This window comes from Nematolebias whitei, chromosome 11, assembly GCF_014905685.2.
Source record: "Nematolebias whitei isolate Nwh7 chromosome 11, NemWhi1, whole genome shotgun sequence".
Classification (NCBI taxonomy): Eukaryota; Metazoa; Chordata; class Actinopteri; order Cyprinodontiformes; family Rivulidae; genus Nematolebias; species Nematolebias whitei.
The window spans coordinates 40,498,140-40,521,303 of record NC_056508.1 but is presented as its reverse complement, the minus strand read 5'-3'; the positions used below and the strand labels follow the sequence as shown (position 1 = coordinate 40,521,303).

The following is a 23,164-nucleotide window of genomic DNA, read 5'->3' as shown; positions in this document are numbered from 1 at the left end:
TCTATTACAGCAAGGTTCTGGTGCGAAAACTAAAGGTCGTCAGAGAGATGTTTGCTTCTTCAAAATGTGCTAAAAGTCAGGCCAGAAAATTTACAGATATTAGATATGCACGCAACGCTGCATCTCCTTTGGTACTCTGCTGGCTTTCAGTCCCAGTCAGGTTTGAAATGAATAAATTCTGAGCAGTCGTGCAAAACTATTCAAATCTGTTTGCCTAAAAGAAGAAATATTTTGTGAAAGTTTGACATCCTTTAAGCACAGAAATAAATTATAATTTTCTATTAAAGAGATTTTTTTCATAGTAAAGCAGGATAAAGAAAATGGGTGGATGGTAGATCATCTGAATTGGACCACCGGCCTCGCTGTGATGCACGCATCAGACAAAAGAGTCCAGCTTTTATGTTTCTCTGGCCCACCTCCAGGCTTCCATACACATGTCTGCTTGTGAACTGACAGTGCTGCTGTGACATCCTCTCTCTGTCTCCTCTGGGATAACATATTGTAGATGGCCTCCTTTGCCTTTGGATGTTTCCCCACATTCAGAAAATAACCGATGTTATGACAAACACACACACACGCAATACACTGTACACAGACGTTACACCCAACAAGCAAATATACCCGTTACTCCTGTTTCATTCACAGGTTTTCAATTTATCAAGACGAAAAGAAAAATGTGCTTCGTCGGGTTCCCCTCATTTGTTTGTCGGAGGATGTAGCACGATCATCAGTCTGGAGGAGATAGCGTGTGGACTGATGCGGAAAATGTATTGAAATATGTGAGATTGATGGAGATGTTCACAAAAGAGGGAGCAGTCCCGAACTTCCCTTTTCGCGTCCTCATATTCGTTATTATAGGTGTCGCATTATTGTCCAGAAACTTTCTACCAGTCGTTCTTCTGGCGTTCATATACAGAAAACAAAAGCAACACAGCTGCTTTTTGTTTTCTGTTTGTTTGCTCTTGTGCTGCCATCATTTATTAAAAGTGTGCTTTTGTAAATTTGGCGCTGGGCTTCTGTTGTGCTCGTCTCTCTTCAGTCCGAGACCCGAAGTGTTCGCGGCCCCTTCTGCTGTCACTTCCAGCTCAGTCTGGCCCGCTCCCCTATTTGAAGTTCTGTCATCGCCTGGCTTTGAACTGCCACTTATGTTTTAGCCTACATGCTGCTTGTCTCTGGAGCTTTGTCTGGTGTGAAATTGGCTGAGTCACAGGCCACATTTCAGCTCAGGGTTTTTATAATAAATACTGGACACATTTAAGCAGGCTCAGCAGGCCCTCGGTCTCAAAACTGTAATGCTTTTGATCTCTTTGGATATTTTCTGTTTTATTATATAGTGTAGTTTTTTATATATGCAATAAGATACGTGCAAGCTTAAATTCTCTTCAATTTGAGTCATGTTAAATAATGAGCAAAGCTGCTTCCAGAGGTGAAAATTAAAAACTCAAATGTTAATTTTGTAGTATAAAGTGCTGAAATTATGTATTAAATAGTTTTGATTTACATTTTTCTATTCCACTTTAGCAGCATTATAGGCACTTTGCAGGTGAGGGTCAGCGCAGTTGGCAAAACAGTCTTTTAAAAATAATTATTATGTGCTCTGCTTGCTTAAAATTTGCAGGTGATACTTGATTTTGAAAGAAAAACTTCAAATCAAATATTAATTTTGAGATTTGTGTATCACTTTATTTACAGTTTCTATCATTTTGATTCAAAATGTGAGTTTGTTTCAGTTTAAGCCACACAAGTTCTTTAAACTATTTGTTTTAATTACTTAAAGGCATGTAATTCTTAGCAGGATGTATATCACCGCTTCCTCTCATGCCAGAATTTTAACATCATCTTGTGATGAAAAATGAGAAAGCTGTAGTTGTTTGGGCAAATGTTTAAAATAAGATTACCATATTTTTCACCGTACACGTCGCACCGCCCTATAAGTCACATCATGCCGAATATGTCTATTAAAGTGGAAAAATCCATAAATACATTGCTTCGCCGTATATGTCACATCTATTACGCATCACTGCTGATGCGTTGCGTTTGTTACGCGTCACCACTGACAACTCAGAAATGTGGGCCGGTGTTGTGATAATAATTGATTGGCTGCCAAACGGCGGCCACAGGAGCGTGCATGGGAGGACTTTAACACAAATTTAACAAGATTAATACTTAAAAACTATTATTTGTTTGCTCAAAATTATAGAAAAGGTGTGTCTCAGTTGAACTTTTACTTAATAAATGCACTTTAATGGTCAAATCATCTGCATTTTCCAAAGCTGATATTTCAATCATTTCAGCGTATAAGTCACAGGGCATGCAAATTATGCAAAAAAACTTGAATTATAGGCAAAAAAATTACGGTATGCACAACTTCATGTTAGATGTCATGCTCAGAATCTGTGTTGGGAAAGATTCTCAGCTACTACCATACAAATCTTAGCCGAATATCTTTAAAACTGTCTGGTAGCCATTTTTCTGCTTGCCAAGGTTGATCAGCTGCAGGAGCCATCTTTATTTGGATTGACTCCAAAAGTTTATCAGATTTAGAAATCCATTCAGTAATTATTTCCTAAATGTTTAGTCAAAATCAGTCCAGTCATTAATGAAATATTTTGCCCACAGAACGCACGCATTTAAGTACTGCAAATATTTATAGCTAAACTTTGAACAAAAAGATACCCAATTTGTTAGCATTTAAATTATGTATTAGGAATCGGTCTCAGCTACAACTACATCAAATTTCAGTTCAGTTTCTATAAAATACATTAATATACAGCCATTTTAGTGTTTGTTGTGGCTGCCATTTTGAATCAGATTGATTGCAAATGTTGATCAGTTTTTTTTTCAGATGTACTTATACTGAACACTCTTCAAGTTTCATTAATATCTGTTCAGTAGTTCATGAGATATTAAAAACCACAGAGATACATGTAAAACCTTTATCATCTGCCTTTGCCTTATGGTGGTGGTCAATAAAATATTACATTAATTACAGCAAACATTAAATCTGCATTTATTTTAAACACTAAGCAAACACAATACACACATCAACAAATCATGATCTGTGTCTGGTAAAACAGTAATGGAAGTTGAGGTTAAGGACGTTTTTTTCCAACACATTTGCTAAAATGAACTGATAATTTATGTTGTATCCTGTTGCCTTAATGTAAAAAAAAAAAGTTAGAAATGTGCAGATTTGAAGACTTAAAAAACACTTCATGAAACAATTTTGTTTTACTTTTGTAATAAGCTGTCCCCTTGCAGTATTATTTACACTCTTGTTGTAAAGAATCCGGTCAACAGATGCTCGGCCGTTCTGAAGCTGCCTCTCCACAAACAAAGCTTCAAGCACAACCAGATGCTTTAGAACTAATCCGGTTCTGTTCCTTGGAGACGGACTCCGAGTCTGATGCTCTGCTGCTTTTGTACATCGGGCTCATACTCTGAGAGAAAAGCACCCTCTCTGCGTCTTCAGCAAAGCTCCAGCTTTGCTTGTTAGCCTAAAAGCAGCAGCCGCTGTAGTGGTAATCACTGGGTCCACTGTGGGACTCCAGCAGATGAAACCAGCCACATCCTGTGCAGGAGTGCACTTGTCAGAAGAGACCCCTAGAGAGAGGTTTTTAGGCACCACAGTGATAGCGCAGCTCCTGTGTCCTTAACAGCAGGGTGGGCTGCTGGTGACAGTTTGTGGCTTGAGGTGCCACAAAAAAAAAAAAAGCAATCGTTGCTTCCCCTTTAGCGCTGAGCAAACAAGCTGTCTACTCTACTGTTTTCTTGTGGCTACAAATATTTCTGACTTGCAATTCTGTCCCAGCTGCTATATTTAAACTGTGCAACACAAGGCATGTTGCATGTACTTTGATCCTGAAGTATGCTGTGTTCGTGATAAGGAGGGGAATTAATTGAATCCCTTAATACGCCAATCTCTGCCGGCACGTTTTCAAAGATCCGTGTTGCGCACCTCACTCGAACTGTAAAACGTTATCATTTATGCACAGCGCTCGGTGTTTACAAGCGGCGATGAAACGGGGCCACCCCAAGCTTGGAGACACGGACCACATGTTTGAAAATGTGCCGCAACACGAGCAATTAGCTCTTATTCCCTCTTCTTATCTGAGGATCTCCCTCGTCCGTGGTGCCAGTGGAGGAGATGAGAATGCCTTGGATGTCCTTGGATTTCCTGTCTTGTAAACACCGGAGGCGATGAGCGCTGTTTACCCGAGAACAGCAACGCTTCGTCTCTCGCTCAGTTGGTCCCTTGGGGCCAAACTCACCTTGTTACCCTTTTAATTAGTAGCAGCAGTTAATAGTGCCGGCCACTTCTGCCGCCTCAGCGACTTTGAGACTCACACCGATCGATGGCGAGCACTTGTACTGAGACAGGAAGACAAGGGGACGAGAAGGGGCTTGTGTTGTGGGAGCAGTTATGATCTTTTTTGGACTAAAATCCAACAACAATATATAAAAAATAAAATAAATAGGGCATGTGTAACAATCACATCATATCCCCCCCCTTTTTTTTGTACATTCAAAAGAATAATAAGGAACCTTGTGCACATTCTTCTTACTCACTTCTCCTCTCCCACATTTCCTCTCCCTCTGAAAATGAATGTAATCAAAAAGCTAAGGGTTTGCTTGGCATATTCCATTGTGCCCTCATAAGCTTTTATCCCCTCCAACCACTCGCCTCGTGCTCATTTCTTTTCTTGTTTTGATTTAAAGATGCAGTGGAAGTACTTAGCATTTAGATGACATGCTGCGGGAGAGAGGTGTGATGGATCAGCGCCTCTTCACACGACTGAATTTCTTTGAGAGTCCCAGAGTTGGTTCTGCCTGCGAGACGGACGGATCGACAGAACGTCAGGCCAAGCGGGCAGTGGAATACCAAGTCCTCTTTGCGAAAAGGGCCTGGCATGGCTGGGGAATGGGGGGGGGACGCGGCTGGGAATGCCAATGCACTGCCCAGACAGCCGTCTCACCCGTGGCTCCTCTGATTGGTTAAACACACCATTAGCTCTCTGATTATAATTAGCCGAGTCATTATCTACAGAGAAGTGGCTCGTTCGTTGTATTAAGAAGGAGAGGAAGCAGTTTCCTTCTTCTGGTCGAGGGAAAGACAGTACATAAGTTGTGTCCTCTGAAAAGAAATCAACTGGGTTACAGTTTGACATGAAGCTTTAAAGCTAAAGCGAGAAAATCGTGGTGCTCTTAAAGAAAAGAGATATTCCTCTCTTTGTGTTTTAGATGAAGTGACTATTATGCACTCGTATTTTCTGGTTGAAGAAAGAAGCAGCATCCTTAAAGCTCATAAAACCTACTGGAGGACAAATTAACCTTCAGTTTTTTGTATCTCTTTAGATATAAGTGAAAAATGTGCCACCTGTGCTTTTAAATGGTCACGTCCTGCTCTGTAGCTAATGCTAAATTACGTGAAGAAAGCTAAAATAAATCTTTGTGATGACTCTGTTCCATCGATCCTGAACCTCTGTTTTTGTCTTTCAGCCTTTGCCCAAGGAGCCATCGTAGGATGCAGGAGAAAACAGCAAGTATGACTTTATTAAACTATTTCATTCTAATTTGCATGCAGAAATCAAAATCTGACTTTATTTATTTTAACATACAAGAATGTATTGAACCTCAGATAAAGTAATCGTTGAATGTACATGGGCAGCCAACTTTTGGTGTCAAACAAGCTGAAGATGGCCACTATGTCCAACTGACATTAAAAAACACACAGATGGTCGTGATGCAGCCAGTTTTACAGACACGGAGCTAAAATCTGATGTAGCAGTAGCTGAGCATCATCCATAACTCCAACTTTGAGAAATAGACACGGTGCACTATTATTACATTATTTTTTGGACTATAAGGTGCACTTAAAATCCTTTCATTTGCTCAAAAACTGACAGCAAGCCTTATAATCCGGTGCGCCTTATGTATGAAAACAGACCCGTTATTGATATTGTGCCTTATAGTCCGAAAAATACGGTAGTGAACACTTTGGGAACAACTATTAATATCAACCTTGTCTGTCTGTTAGTAAAATATCTCTTGAACCACTGAACATACTTTAATTAAACTCACAAGTGCTTTACATTTGATAAACATTTTGAAATCATCCCATTTCAGGATGGACACCACAGTTAATAGACAACACATGAATGCTACAGCATCTATGAGACAATTATGTTTCACGAGACTATTCTGTATAACTAAAGAAAATTAAATTAAATTTATGATGGACTTGTGACCTGTCCAGGGTGAACCCCACTGTATCTCAAAGACTCTTTGAGATGGTCACCAGCTCCTCTGCAAAGGAAACTTTCAGCTAAGAGAATGGATAAATGGATAAATAGCTTAACTCAGTTAGTTTAACAAATGTTGAACTAAAATCTGGTGTGGTCGAAGCTGGGAGTCATTTACAACAGTGTTTTTCAAAGTGGGGGCCACAGCCCCTTGGGGAGGGGGGGGGGGGGTGAGCTAAGGGGGCCCCAGAAAGTTGGAGAGAAGATTTTTTTTATAGCAAAAATAAAAAATAGTAATAATAATAATAAAAATTGACACTAGGGCAATCTATATCTGTCATTTCCAGATAAACACACTTGACAGAGATGTTAGATTTATTTTGTCTTGTTCCTCTGGTCAACAGTTTGTTGGAAAGTTTATTTCAGTGGGAATGTGTTTAAAACATGTTAGTTAATAACAGTGTTATGATCAGCAGCTGTAAGAATTAATTGAATATAGTGAATAAACGTTACAACATTCTAAAAGTTGATGTTTCTTTACATATTTTGCAGCACTGTTTGTGGGTTTGAGAGGGGGGGCCTTGACCAGAAGCTAATGTGGTTTGGGGGGCCACAGCATGGGAAAGTTTGGGAACCCCTGATTTACAACACATAATTTGAGCTCTAAAATTGTGCAGCATCTTAGCTACAAATGTTATCAGCACTGTTTGTTAGCAAAATATTTCAATAATCACTGGGCAGATTTTAATGACAGCTCTCAGAAGGCAGTTACTGGCTGTATATTTAAAACTCTGAAATTTTGAGACAACTTGATTTAGGATGGCTGCCACAGCTATTCATAGGCAACAAAAACTTACTATAACAGCCAGTTATACAAATATTAAGCTGTATGTGGGAGTAACTGAAGGTCATCCTCATCCCATTCTCTGAGAACTATCACGGCTCACAAAATCTCACAACATGAGATTACTCATGATGTCATTTTCAATGTTTGACGTAAATGGCTACAACTTTTGTCACTTTTCAACTTCAGATAATCATCTAAAACTCAGGCATGAAAAGTGTCGAGCAACAAGCATTCACTGAAGGAACGTTTAGTTTTTAGTTTTAAATCTAACAGGAAACATAAAAGATGTGCTACAAGAGTTCACTGTTAATGAGAGCTGGAATTAACCAGTCTTTTTTTTTTTTCCTATCTTGAATTTTTCCAGTTCAACGTTCAACAATGGACTTGATTTTCAAAACCTCCACTAGAAAAACATTTTCAGATTTACTCTCTAACAGCTTCACACCTTGGGATAAATATATTTAGACAGAATTTTGGTAACACTTTACAATAAGGTACACAAAATGTGCGTAACTACTAGGGAACGCCTCAGGAACGAATCAGGAGCTAATGGAAAGCTAACCGGTACTTACTGGGGAACACACAGTCAAGCCTTATTAGGGGACTACTGGTTTATTACCTTGTAAATGAAAAGGAACTAATCAAGAATGAGTCGTCATCAAAGAAACCCAAGAGGAACAAATCAGTAGTTAATGAGTAGTTAACCAAAAGGAGAAAATCCAATAAAACCAGTAATCAGTAGGAAACAGATTTTTGACAATTACAAGCTGTGACCTCACTGGTGCAGGGTTTATTCAGAACCCATATGGAGAATTTCTCCTCTGTTTCTGTGGTAACAAACCAGTGAACCCCTAATAAGGCTTGGCTGTGTGTTGCCTAGTAAGTACGGGTTAGCTACTCATTAACTACTGATTTGTTCCTCTTTGGTTTCCTTGGACTACCCATTAGTTCTTGATTAGTTCTTCTTCATTTACAAGGTAACAAACCAGTAATCCCCTAATAAGGCTTGGCTGTGTATTCCCCAGTGAGTACTGGTTACCCATTAGCTCTTGGTTCGTTCCTGAGGCGTTGCCTCGTTAAGCACAATTATTTGTACCTTATTGTAAAGTGTTACCAAAAATTTGAAATGCAACATCTTCTGATTTGATTACACCAAGTCAGAATAAATTTGAGAAGCCTCTGCATAAACTGTCATTTTAATGCCCGTTGTCTAATCAACACTGTAAATCTGAGAGTAAATAACAGCCTTGGAATCGTCTCAGCTGCAGGTTTGACCATCTTGTTATCTCAAGAAATAAACCACTGCAAAAACTGACATCTATTTTAGCCAAACTTTTCAACGGATGCATCGAGCTCGACAGCGCCGTATTTCTCCAGACAAATCAGGAACAGGGCCTTTTAAAGTGAAGGAGGTTAGATACAGTTCATGTTGGAAGAAAATCACAGTGGAATTGTCCATTTCTCAGGAAGCATTCACTTTGATGTATCGGTGGAGTTAAAAAAAAAAAAAAAGGAAATTGCTGCAGTTATTGGCAGTTTTAAAATATATAAGGACTGAAACTAAAAAGCTCTCCTGTGTTTTCATCAAAGGTAGAAGCTTTTTTTAAGGATCCAAGTTTTTGTTCAAGATGGAAGGAAGTTAGAACATAATTTGTGGAAAATGTTTTTAAAAGAACACTTTCTACATAAACTAACAGGGTGGTGAAATTAGAGTGCTTTGCATGACAGCATTGCTCCAAGTCGATCTTCTTTTATTAAATCTTGCTCGCTCTTGAACAGGGTTTTGTTACTATCCTGACAGGTTAGCTTCACTTCTAACAGTCGGGGCTTTTTTTCCTCTAAAACACAACGAAAAGTGCTGAAGATTAAAGTGAAACCCTCTCCTGAGAACGTCGTCTATCTGCTAAGTTTTTTTTGTTGTTCTGCAAAACCACAAGCTTTAGGAATCTTCATGCCTTACGTCTCATTGCCAATATTCTAAGATTGATTTTCCCTCCTCCACTGAGAAAACAAAATGAATCACGCACAATTACCAAGGACAGGGAGAAAAGGGGGATTGGGGGAGTCATAAATATTTATTTGCCAGCCCTGGAAATTTGTGCAATTCTGTGTGGATTTGCCAACTTATACTTAAGTGTCTGAATGATTTATATGGACAGTCCTGGGGTGCTGCATTTGTCTACTGTCACCCTGAATCATTTATACATTAATGTATATGGATTCATGCATATAACATATTCATGGCAGATTCCTATTACCATTTAGGAAATGTTTTCTTGATCAAGAGAGGCTAAATGAAGTAATTAATGGCAAGATATGACTGAAAGGACATGAGTCTCACGTAGGCGGGATTATATCCACATACAGTAATCTTGCCCTCAAACACAGAAGTCAAAGCTTCTTGTGAGACAAATCTGGTAAATATTTAATATTATCTTAAATATTATTAAAAGAATAGCAGAGGGGCAAACAGACGTGTCTCACCAGCAGCTCAAATTTCGTAAATTCTGTACATATAGTGGATTAAACTGGTTTAATCTTTGATTGAATGAAATAAAATGGAATAATTAGAATAAAAGAGAATAATCTTCATTGTCATTGCACAGCCTGAAAAGTGAAGGTGCCTCAACTGACTGTTTTAAAATGATAAAAAATAGGGAAACAGTAAGACAACTATATATATACACAAAGATTCATACAAAAGAAACATCAATACCAAAAACACAGACATACTGATCAGAAGAAAACTTGTGAGGTAGAAAAAGCAGACTGCAGACAGATATTTCACATCCTGTTGTCGACCAAACATATTGCACTAGAGGAATATTGCACTTAGGGAGTTTAACGGATATTTAGAGTCCAGATGGCCCATGGGAAGAAGCTGTTTTTGAGTCTGTTTGTGAGACGGAGCTGCGTGCATCAATCCTTACAGACTGAAGACAGTTTGTAAGGGAGTCCTTGATTCAGGTTTAAGTGGCGGGGGAGAAGTCTAGTGCAGCCAGTTTGTCCACCAAGATGTCAGGAAGGATAGTATTAAAAACTGAACGAAAGTTGACAAAAGCGTTGTGACGGAGGACTTATGGAGATCTAAGTGGGTCAGAGCAGTGTGGAGGGCGGTAGAGATGGCATCATGAGTAGATCTATGTGCTCTGCATATTGATGAGAATCAAAGGCAATGGTGAGGCAGTCCTTGATGTGCTGTGCCAACAGTCTCTCAAAACCTTTTGCGAAGACCGGTGTTAGTGCGATAGGCCTGTAGTCATTTAAGTTGACGATTGAGCTTTTAGGGACAGGGATGATGGTGGCCAACTTGAGGCAGGGCGGGCCAGAGGCCTGTGCCAGAGATTGAAGATCTTAATAAAGACCCCTGAGAGCTTGAAGGCACAAGCCTCCAACATGCTGGCAAGATTTCCATCTGGTCCTGTAGTCTTCCTCACGTTCATGGACCTACGTCAGCTTCTGCACAGATTGGGTAGCAGTCATCGAGAACATCCGGATTTATCCAAACCTGAAGCCCTGGATGACCATTAAAGTCCAGGTGCTCCTGAGAGCCCGTAATGCTGCCTTCAAGTTGGGAGACCATGCCCAGTACAGTGTGGCCACAGTAGACCCGAGGAAAGGAATTCAATATGTCAAGGTGGCCTACACAAGAATGGTGGAAGACCATCTGGCTGACAACAATCCATATCATGCGTAGCAAGGCCTAAACAGCTCACCAATTACAATTCCTCTGTGGCTGTCAGTGTTGATTTCTCTCTGGCTGAGGAATCAAACAATTTATTTGCCCACTTTGAGACAACGACTCCTTAAACAGCCACACTATCCCCACATTCCAGAAACCTTCTCACTATCCAGGAACATGAAGTAAGATCTGTGTTCAGGTTAGAGTGAATTCAGTGAAACCCTGGAGGTCCTGCTGTTTGAATATGCTCCAATCTATGTTTGCAAAGCCGTCCTGCAGCTGGACAAGAGCCACCTCCAGCCATGCAGGTTTTAACGTTTGTGATCTGCCTGATTTTCCTCTTGAGAGGAGTGTATGCAAGAATAAGGAGCAGAAAATGATGGTCAGATAGAGCCAGATGTTTGAGATGGACTGCTCTGCATGCATGAGCAGGTTAGAATAGACCCGGTCCATTGTCACCCTTTGGTGGCACACTGCACATGTGCAAATTTAGGGAGGACAGTCTTTAGGCATGCTTGGTTGAAATCCCCAGCAATGACATGAACACCATCAGGGTGGACTTGCTGCTGTCTGTTGACCATGTTGTACAGATAGTCAAAAGCTAGGCTAATGTTAACATCTGGTAGAATATAAACTGTGGTGATTGTTAGTACTGTTATCTTTCTAGGCAGATTTAAATTCTGCAAGCAACATATTCATATAACTTTGATATTCAGAAAGCAGTGGGTATTTACAATCTTGCTGTTTGTGCACCAGTCATTGTGAAATATAAGTATATACACAGCCCCTCGCCTCTGCTCTTACTGGAGTTGCCGTCATAGCGGTGGGTGGTGCATCCTGCAAGCTGTAGTGTAGAGTCGGGGATCAGTGGGTGCATCTAGGTCTCCATGAAGTCATATTTTCATCATGTTATTCATACATTTATAAATGTCATAGTTCCAAACTCATTATTTAATTTAAAAGCTAAATATTTAAACTAAATACTTAACTTGCAAGTTAAACAGTTAGCAAATAAAATATTTAGCTCCACACTAAATATTTAGTTAACAAAATAAATATATATGTCCAAGATAAATGTTTAATTTACTAGCTAAATATTTAGTTAGTGAACTAAATATTTAAGTTAGTGAACTAAATATTTAGGTGTAAATCAAATATTTAATTTCCCAGCTAAATATTTTTTTCAAAACTAAACATTTAATTTTCAAACTAAATAATATTATTCCAACTTAATTTCTAAATATTTCATTTCTAAGCTAAACAATTCATTCCTAAACTAAATATTTAATTTGCTAACTAAATATTTAGCTCAGACCTAAATATTTATTTTCCAAGCTAAATGTTTAATTTCCTAAATAAATATTTAATTTGCTAACTAAATATTTAACTTGCAAGTTAAAGTTAAATATTTAGTTTGTAAATTAAACATTTAGCTTGGACATAAACATTTAGGAACTAAATATTTAGAGTGGAACTAAATATTTAACTTGCTAGCTAACTATTTAACTCACAAGTTATTTAGTTTGTAAACTAAATATTTAGCTTGTAAATTAAATGTTTAGTTTGGAACTATGACATTTATAAATGTATGAATGACATGGTGAAAATATGACTGAAAAATAAAACTTTTTTTTCCATATGAAAGGCTAAATAAACCAATATATTGCTGTTAATTTTTGACTGTGTAAATTTACAAATGGCACCCCATATAAAACAACCTCATTTTCTGTTTATCTCTTCTTCTTTTCTCTACTGCAGGTTTATTGACGTCCCTTTTTAGAAGAAAGCTAAGGCCAGTCACCATGCCTGAACATCGTGTCCATTCACTTATGAGCCTCTCAAACTTTAAACAAGGCCTGACTCAATAAAGAAAAAAAATATCGCCTAGACATCCGCCAGTCATCCCAGCAAGAAATCATCTGGCCAACACTTCGGGGAACTCTGAGCAGCATAGAAAAAGTGAAACCTTTCAGCGTCAGCATTGAACTTTCACTGCAAATTCATGGATTCATTGTTGAACAAAATCCCTGTGAAGAGCAGTTATCAGAGGAAAGGGGAAAGGGATATTCATTGAAGTACCTGGCTTTTTGGTGTGATTTTTCTTTTTTTTTCGTCACCTACTGCCTGATCTCTAAAAGAAGACTCCTTGAAGATTTTTTTCTTTATCTATTGGACTTGATTTAAACTCATAAGAAGACTTTTTTTAAAGTCTGCCCCTTTTATCTTCTTTACTATCATTGCTATGAAGCCGCTCGGCCTCATAATCCAGCAAAGTTTCTTTAACAACAGTTTGCTGTTAGAGTTGCGGCTTTACTGAGACTGAGCCCGACCATACTGTCCATCAGAGTTCAGCCTTTTTCTCTCAATTGAGTAAAACTTTACGGGGCTGAGACCGCCAAAATCTCTAGAGATGTACTGGAAGGTCATTGTGAAGAAAGATGAAAATCACACAAGAGAAGACATATTTAATCTGCGTTTTCTCAGTTTGTGACAACATTGACGGTAAAATTAGAACATTTTGGATGATTTGGCTTATATCTTCTGTTTTTTGACGTGGTGCCAACATAGACTAGAAGAGTAGTTTCTTGTTCTTGTTCACATCACAGGGAGAGGTTAGCAAATGTGGATCCCTGGCTCATTTTCACCATCTAATGTATGGGGTGTGTGTGTATGTGTGTGAGTGTGTGTGTGAGCTCATCCGGAGACACACTGTGAAGTAAGTTGCATCCAATACATTATTCATCCTCTTGTATATTTTTGGGACATGCTCAGACCAGAGCTCACCATCTGGCAAAGAAAAAACATTTGGGATTTTACAGATGTTCAGTCTCATTTGAATCCTTGACTTACCTTTTGATTTTTCTCTTTTCCTTTGATTCAGTGTTTAGAAATATTTATATTGGGACAAAAAATATTAATACTGAAAATGGGAACAACAATAACAGTATAGGTTAAATTCTGTAATTAAACTCTATTCATGTGTAATTAAATGTATTTCTGAATCCTTGTCCAAATTGAATATATTTTGATATGAAATGTTTTGGGCAGAAATTTGCAGGATGTGTCATTTGCTGATTTAAATGACTGTGTGATATTTGAAATATAGTGTATAGATATACAGTATCCATCTTTTTTGTTCTGTTGCTCTCACTCTTAGGAAACGTAAGGGTAAAGGCAGCACAAAATGTTTATTTTATGAAAAGAATAGCAGCTGGACACAATAGCAAAAACGCATATAAAACAAGAAAACAATGCAAATGCCAAAATCACAATGGTGCATTAAAGAGCCAAGATTTTTTATTTCTCACTCTAGGTTTTTGTTTGTTTTTGCAGGAGCTTTAGCAAGATCCTGCTTTTTATGTGTTTTAGTTATTGTGTACACTTTTTTGTACTGAATCAAGTGCATCTCAATATGCTGTATGCATCTGAGAATATAAAAAGAAAATCAAGGTCTAAAAACTGTGAGAAAAATACTTGATGCGCGTGTGTGTCAGTATTTGTATTATCCAACTAGGGGAATCAAACAGGTAGAAGTAAACCTTGGAAGGGTGCAACAGCTTTATGGGACTAAAAAGGTTTTAGAGTTAGAGGTAGTCAAGTGGTTAGTTAGCCAGTTCATTATAACGTTTTTAATTGTAGGTTACAAAGTGTTTCATATACACAAGAAACAAAAACAAGATTTGAGATAACACAAAAACACTAAGACAACCTAACAATGTGAGGAGAGTCCTAAAGCAGATGAATTAAACACGAAGAAGAAATTGATAGAAGTGAATCTTCAACTATGATTTAAAACATAATATAAAATAAAACTTGCCATCCTTAAATGTTTGGGACGCAGAAGAACAAATGCAACATTCCCTCATTTTTAGTTGATTAAGTTTTGATCAACAACACTTTGAGGCCTAGAAGTATAAGGAGGTAAATGTTCACTGATGTGAGCGGGAGACCGATTGTTCGTTACTTTATAAATTTTAAAAAAGAAGGATCTTAAATAAAATCAAGATGACAAGGATCAGGTTTTTGGATTCAGTAAAATAGACAGACAACAAGAAGGGTTAAAAAGTTTATTGTAATGCAGCTGCTGGTGTGAGTCAGGATCCATTGCTGGGGCCAATCTGTAGCAATATGAGGGTTAGTCATCTGTATACTTCTGAGAACATGAAGGTGAACAGAAAAACAGCCACTAACCTTCTCAGGCAGATGAGGTGGAGCCACCTGTCGGAGCAGGATAAGATGACATCACTGTCACTGGATGAAGGACAGCTGCAGAGGAGTGCTGTGATTAATGTGCCAGTAGGGCAATTCAAAAACAAGGTCCAAGAGGTAAAGTGGGGGTCGAGCACAGGTGGTCAGAAATCCAAAGACAAATCCAAAGGGTAATCTGTAATTCAAGGTCTGTGGGTCAGAAGGAGTAGAACAATGGCAATACGAGAGCAGGCAGAATGAGAGGTCCAGAAGGCAGGCGTGGGGTCGAGACGAGATGCTCAAACAAGACTGCAAGTGAAACGCTGGACATCTACTTCCAAAAAGGTTCAATAATCTGGCAGAGGTTAATGGTGAGTGGGGTTCTTAAATAGGGCAAGGAACAGGTGCGGTGCATGAACGCTGATGAGCTGCGGGACGTGGGCGTGGCAGATGACAGAGAAGCAAAAACCATGACACAAGAAGTTTATAGAAATTCTGTGTAGTGTGAAAATTGTGGTTTTATGGGGGCAAAGCTAATTTTAAAACTACTGTAACTGGAAACAGAGTCATGGCTCAGACAGTAAGGGGAAGAATTACAAATAATAAAAAATAAATCACGATGACACAAAGACATGGATTATATTTTATAAATGCTACGGTAGAAAATGGCAAATTTGTGCTTTTTCAAAGGTGAAAATAAATTGATAACAGAATAATTACATATAAAATAATTTTATTTAAGCTAGTATCATCAGCATAACAATGATAAAACACACAACTGAATTTTGTATCAAGTAGCCAGAAGGGAACTTTTATTTAAAAAGTTATATAATATTCAGGTTTAAGTATAGACTCTTGGGGCACCCCAAATGTCAGAGGCACAAGAAGCAAGATCCCCCGATGTAACATTTAGATAGATTGGTAAATGAACCAGTTAAGAGCTATACCTGAAACCCTAAAATCCATACATTATTTTTACCCGCTTTTTCCTTTTAGGATCATGGGGGTCACTGGTGCCCATGTCCAGCTATCACTGAGCGAGAGGTGGGGAACACCCTGAACAGGTCTCCAGTCCATCACAGGGACACATAGAGGCAAATGATACAAACAACCCTTCACTCTCTCACTTACACCTAGGGACAATTTAGAGTTACCAATCAGCCTAACATGCATGTTTTTGGTCTGTGGGAGGAAACTGGAGTACCCGAAGTAAACCCACACATGCATGGAGAAAACATGCAAACTCCACCCAGAAAGGCCCCCGGCCGGGATTTGACTCAACAACCTTCTTACTGAGAGGCAACAGCTCTATGAACTATCAACCCAGCAAAAATAATTTTGAACAACTGAAACAGATCTTGATTTAGTTCATAAAAATATTTTTTGTGACTTCAAGAAGCGCCACCTCACTGCCGTGTTTCTGACATTAAATAAATAAAATTGATCAAATATGTAATTTCCTCCGAATATGTCTTAACAGCAACAACAGTGTCTCCCTACAAATACAGGATATCTATATGTGTGTGTGTGAGTGGGGGTGGGTTGGGGGTAGGTTCCGGTAAACTATAGTTTGTTTAGTGAGAAATTACCAATTTCCACCTGATTCCACATGATTGATTTCATACTGTCCTGTTTTTTTAATCACGTCTTTGGTTTGCACTCTGTAAATAAAGCGTCCTTTGATTTGACTCCATGTCAGTTTGGTGCTACAGCAGTCAGACTCCATAGAAAACATAGAGCTAGATTTCTGCTGAAATAGAAATGATCAACTGTAACTTATTTACTTTTATGTAATCGATATTTCCAAACTGTTAGTATGAAACTAAATCCCGACAGCTCCGATGACTCCTTTGGCGCTAAAGAAGTAATGAAGTATTCATAAAGTGTGATAAAACATTTCACATTTTGTCAAACTGAAGTGTTTATACTATACATATTTTATTTTTATTTTTTTTGTTTCTGAATGTAATTATTTTAAAATAAAGGTTTGAGTCTAAGGAAAACAAAATTGTAACTGATGCAAACTTGAAACAAATTGGGACTTTTAAAAACACTTTCTTGTAATGAAAAGAAAAGGCTTATATTTTATTTTTAATCCAATAAATGTTATTTGTTTTAATTTGGACTATAAGTGGCTTTGAATTAAAACTATCATATTACTTAACCAAGACTGGTAAGATTCAATGAGGATGGTTTTAGGGTGTGCTGTATCCCTTTACAGGATGATACGAACTGTACAAGTTCTACTCTAACAATGTGAGGGCCTGAAATTTTGGTTAGTTTGAAGAAAAATAATGGTTAGTAGCTTATAACAATGAGATAATAAAAAATTGAGAGGACTATATTAAAAAATTAGGGGACTACTGGTTTGTTACCACAGAAACAGAGGAGAATTTCTCCATGTGGGTTCTGAATAATAGCCAGGCAATGATTTGCTACTCAGTAAGTGATAATCAGACATAGTTAAGATGACAGCAGTACAAGATTAAGGAATTGCTAATCAGTGGTAAGAATCCAATAAAACCAGTAATCAGTAGGAAACTGTTTTTTTGACAATTACGAACTGTGGCCTCACTGGTGCAAGGTTTATTCAGAACCCACGTGGAGAATCTCTCCTCTGGTTCTATGGTAACAAATCAGTAATCCCCAAATAAGGCTTGGCTATGTGTTCCCCAGTAAATACTGATTAACTACCCATTAGCTCCTGATTCGTTTCTCTTTGGTTTCCATGGTAACTACCCATTAGTTCTTGATTAGTTCCTCTTCATTTACAAGGTAACTAATCAGTAGTCCCCTAATAAGTTTTGGCTGTGTGTTCCCCAGTTAATACTGGTTAACTACCCATTAGCTCCTGATTCGTTCTTCTTTGATTTTCTTAGTAACTACCCATTAGTTCTTGATTAGTTCCTCTTCATTTACAAGGTAACTAATCAGTAGTCCCCTAATAAAGCTTGACTGTGTATTCCCCAGTATGTACTCGTTAACTACCCATGAGCTCCTGATTTGTTTCTCTTTGGTTTCCATGGTAACTACTCATTAGTTCCTGATTAGTTCCTCTTCGTTTCCCAGGTATCTAACTAGTAGTTCCTTAATAAGGCTTGGCTGTCTGTTCCCCAGTAAGTACTGGTTAACTAGCTCCTGTTTCATTCCTGGGGTGTTCCCTAGTAGTTAATGAAATGTTGTGTACCTTATTGTAAAGTGTTACCACTTACAGAAACACTTTCCCGTAGAAAGTTTATGTTCTGAATGCTAAATTTAGTCAGTTTGTATTTTTCTGCTGTAATGTGAGAAGCCTAAAACATTAAGGGTGTTATGATCCATGGTGAATAAGAAAATGACCTAAAATGCAGAGAGGCAGTTGAAGATATTTTATACATGTATATTAGAAGCCCATTTCTCATCAGACTGTTCTGGTGATGCAGATTGCAGACTTCGATGCGACGTCCATGAATGGTACAATTTCTTTGTCTTCCAGTCGTTGCATCCCAAGGCTGCTTGGATGTTAACTGCAACCTAAGTCTGGTGACAATGCCACTGCCCGTTGTCATCAGAACACCTTGATCCCAAAAAGGAAGAGTGGCCCCAGCAGATCCTTGTAAGAACTTCAGAGGTTTCTGTCCAGAGGAGCAGTGAACAGATATTTTAATGCATAGAAGCCACAAGCTCCCAGGTCTCTAGAGGACCCGAGCTTGAAGAGGAAAAGTGCAGCCGCTCGTGTGAAACATACAGATGGAGGCTAAAGACTAAACACAATGAAGGTGTCGTGATTAGAAAATTAGCTCCAGGTTTGAAGGGAGACCAGTGAGCAAGACTAAATAAAACATGCTAAGAAGCAGACCAAGGAAACAAAAAAGAAGTGATTACCAACATGTCATAAGAGAAGTTTATAATAATAATTTTGTTGAAAGGGGTTTTGCACAAGCCCCATTTCTACAGTTATAATCATCACTTACACTGACAGTCCGATTTGTGCTCCTGTGTCCTTGGAATGTAATCACGAATATCACTTTCTGTAAGAGCAGTCAAAATGCATCATTCAGTGTCTTCAACAATATTTTAACTCGCTGGGAAAAAAAGAAACAACCTCTGAGACGTGTGGTTGGTGAGATTGCTGCCGAGCCAAATGTTCCCACTCAACTCCCACTCGGTGAGAGATGTTCTTTCAACAAGGGCCTGCTGCTCGCTTCCTTTTCAGTTTCTTACTTCTTGTCTGCAGGTTTGAAAGTGGGCCACTGTCAGATCAATAATAAAAAGGTAGTGTTCTGTTTCCTGTTATCTGTGATATAGTGCACCATGTTTGTTGAAAAACCTGTACGGCACCACACAAGCTGTCACGAAGCTGCTATGACAAACTACATCGACTTCACTCTGAATATTTATTGCATGCATTCAGGTGCTTGGCATTAATACCTAAACAGAAAACAAGTACTGAGAGATCCGACCTTTGAGAGATGGGAATAGTTTGTTATGAAGGCGTGTAGATTTTTGCGTGAAACGTGTTAAAGTCTCACTTCACTAGTAATTAATGCCGCAAAAAATGACCAGCGGTCCTGGAAAGTGTGATTTGTGTTGTTTTTCCACGCACAAAACTTATGACTTTAAAATGTCCTGAGATGTGACTCTACATCTTTTTCCTCGTTCAGGTTATGCTTATTATTGAGTATGATAATCTGATGCCGCCCACAACTTTGCCTGCAGTCATCTGACATCAGCCTATCTGCTCCATCTCCACTGGCTCTGAAAAATAGACTCTCCGTGGCCGGTCCAAAAAATAAATTTTTGAAGCAGAGGGTGATTTTTAATAAGAGCAGTAGCCGATCATTCAAGCTTGGATGCAACTGGAAGTGTTAAAATATATTATAATCCTAAGATTATTAATAATGCATGCGTCTACGTCTCGTTCCAAGGGGTTCGCTGCTGACGTCAGTGATTAATCTTCTGTAAATTTCTTGTGTACCAACTCTCTGTGTCGCAGGCAGAGACTCTCAGCAGAGTCTTGGAGCAGGTAGTCTTTTTGTGCTGAGGCTCGCCACTTGAGTGCAGGAATCCCTAATGAGAGCAGAACGAAGAGGAAATAAAGTCAGCTGCAACAATGATGTCTGCATTTGCAATGCACTTTATAATCACATTAAAAAGGATTAAAACAGCCTACACGCATAAAAATAATAATCAGAGAATTGATTACATTGGGCAGCAGTGTGAACACAGATGTCAACGTGTGCAACTTCACTTCAGGTCGTTTATTCTTTCTGGATAGCAACGACCTTCATGCTGCACTGTTTAACGGGCATTTGAACTGCTGTTGTCTTGCAAGCTATTCATTTTCATTTATAAAATATAAAGGGGAATGTCCACTCTTGTGGCCATCCGGGGCAATATGGACACATTTTTGCACCACCGGCCATCCTTATTGTTTTCCGTTATGCTGCTGAGTCTTCCTCATTTACAATAGATCCCTGGCCGAGCCTAATGAGACACAAACACACCCCTGAGGCCCAGGATAACATGCTAAATGCAGCATCGTTGAACAGCACCATAGTGTAGTGAATTAGCATTTATGCCCACATAAAAATCCATTTACTGATCCATTAGCTTAGCATTGTGCTAATGAGTTGTCAGTGATGATTCGCATGGGACTTTTGTTACTAAGCAAATCACCGTGGCTCTTATAGAGCAGTGACCACGCATGTTAAAGGAGCTCTCCCACGATTGCAGAATACAATTAAAAACATTGCATTCATTGAAGGAATGTACATCGCTCACAGCTTTGTGTGCCAGTTTTAAACAAAATTGTTGTCTTATGAAGGGAAAACAGTGTAATAACTGTTTTGTACAACTCTGTCACTGGTATGATCTCATGTGTGAGATCTGTTAGTGCTCAAGGTATGATGGGCATAAAACTCAGCCACCACTATATCCATCTTTAGCTCAATGTCTATAAAATTGACTGAATTGTAGCAATTTTGTGTTTAAAATGATCAATTAGCTGTGGTGGCCATCTTGAATTAGGGTAAATCCAAAGTGAAGATATCCTGATGCATGCTGAATAATCCAGGTAGATACAACTAACAAAGTTAAGTCTGATCCTCTGGACGGATTTAAAAAAAAGTTAAATAAATAAATAAATGAATTGTTGAAATGTTTCATTTTTTTTATCCAAAAGACTTTGTCAGTCTGAGGAACTGCACTAAACTCAGTCTTATTAATAGACCCTTCTCATAGTGGATCAACCAGTTTGCTGGTGACAGCCAAAACTTGATGTTCACATGATAAAGGAGGACCATCAACCTAACGACCGATCGTTAGTGCCCTGATGGCCGCTTGTCCTTCACAGAGGTGAAAGAAGTGAAAGTGCAGATATGCATCCAAAGTTTATTTTTTGAGAGTTTTGTTTGTATGTCCTGTGGTTTAAGAGATATTTTATTAACGGACAGACTCAGTTTAGTTAATGCAAACATTTTGGAACAGATCTTGTGTAGTTAGTTATCTTTCAGAGTGTACGTTGGGTTCAGCTAACCACACCACAGTTTAGCTCAATATCTATAATATTGACTGAGTTTTAGTCATTTTTAAATTTGCCACGGTTCCTAAGCTATGGTCGTCATCTTGCACTGGATCAGTTGTAGATGACTGTAGAATTCAATTCAATTCAGTTTATTTATACAGCGCCAAATCACAACAAAGTTGTCTCAGCGCACTTTACAGGAACATTCACATACTTTGTACATAAAAGCCAATTAGTAAAGTTCTCTATCTAAGGAGGCCAGCAGACAAGTTGAATCTTGGCTTCATCACAGTCTCCCATCCTGAGCAAGCACAGTGGCAACCGTGGAAAGGAAAAACTCCCGTTTAAAAGGAAGAAACCTCCAGCAGAACCAGGCTCAGGACAAGCTGCTTTGACCGGCTGGTTGAGAGGACAGAAAGGAGAGACGAACGAACACAGAATAGTAGGTCCAGATCCAAAGATGAAATGGTATGAGCTTCCTTTTTTAATGTTCTTAGTAACATTTTTGTAATTAAAGCCAGTTCTTTACATGCTGCTCATGGGCTGTAGTAACTCAGTGGTAAGTGCTGCAGTTTCATAATTCTAAGGCTGCAGGTTTAAACCTCGATTGCGTCAAGAAGAACACCCACATAAAATAATTGCCAAATTTTTCAGCCAATCTTCGCTGACTGTTGCAACTCTTAAAGAAGTGAGCAACCCAAGGAAAAACAACATCAAATGCTGCTTATATACCTTCAAGTTCATCTGATGAGAAAATTCAGAGACAGAGACAAAGTTTCTTTATTGTCATTTGCACCACATGTCGTACATATGATGGAATAAGATTGTGTACTCAGGGTCCCAGTTACATCACACAATAAAATAAAATAACATAAACAGTAATAAGATCTAAGATATTAATTAAGAAAAACATAAACTAAATATACACTAAGCACTAACAGCATAAAAGCAATACACCGAACAGCAGCACGAACATGAGTCTGTGAGCAAATGAGCACAAATGAACATAACAACATGATTTTTCACAGTGATTATTCTGGTTTGAGATTCATGAGTCTAACAGTCTCAGGGTAGAAGCTGTTCCTCAGTCTAGTGGTTCTACACTTAATGCTCCTTAACCTCCCTCCTGAGGAGAGCGGGGGAAAAGTGTGTGTGCTGGATGAGTGGGGTCCTTCATGATGCAGGTGGCCCTCTTCCTGCATCTGGAGGCGTATGTCTGTGATGGTGGGGAGGTCGACCCCAACAGACCTCCACGCAGCCCTCACCACTCTCTGCAAAGCATTTAGATTATATCAGTTATATTTACGTTGTTACTACGTAAAAGAAGGGGCTGCAGGAAATATTCTAATAAAGCGGATAACAACTAAAAGTCATTCAGTTAATGAAAAATGTCACTGAAAATACCCCTGGGCAGTTTAGAATGTTAAATAAATTTCTGAAGTTTGAGAACTTGCTCTGGTGGCTCATGATTTTAATTTTTAACAACTAGCACTTCATTGGCAATAAATGCCATTCAAAGTAGATTTGCTTGGAAAAGAAAAGTGGACTCGAACATTTTTTGCAATATTTGAAACTTTCTTGTCTAGCACCCAGTGTGCTGCCTACAAGCTTAAAGGTGAGGGCTGGTGAAGGTATTAAATGGTTGTTTTGCTAGAGCAACACACTAATTTATCATTCTCCTGGGGTCAGGCGACGCTCCC

The 23,164-nt window shown here is 38.6% G+C and overlaps 1 protein-coding gene across 1 annotated transcript in view; it reads left to right on the top strand.

The window, feature by feature from the left end:
- Window positions 1–12,825, top strand: part of tafa5l (TAFA chemokine like family member 5, like) — a 69,625-nt gene extending 56,800 nt beyond the window's left edge. Inside the window, exons 4-5 of the mRNA XM_037684360.1 lie at window positions 5,500–5,543; window positions 12,530–12,825. Of these exons, the coding sequence (XP_037540288.1) occupies window positions 5,500–5,523 (24 nt within the window). The 3' untranslated portion in view covers window positions 5,524–5,543; window positions 12,530–12,825. The remainder of the gene's footprint in view (window positions 1–5,499; window positions 5,544–12,529) is intronic.
- The last annotated feature ends 10,339 nt before the right edge of the window (window positions 12,826–23,164 follow it).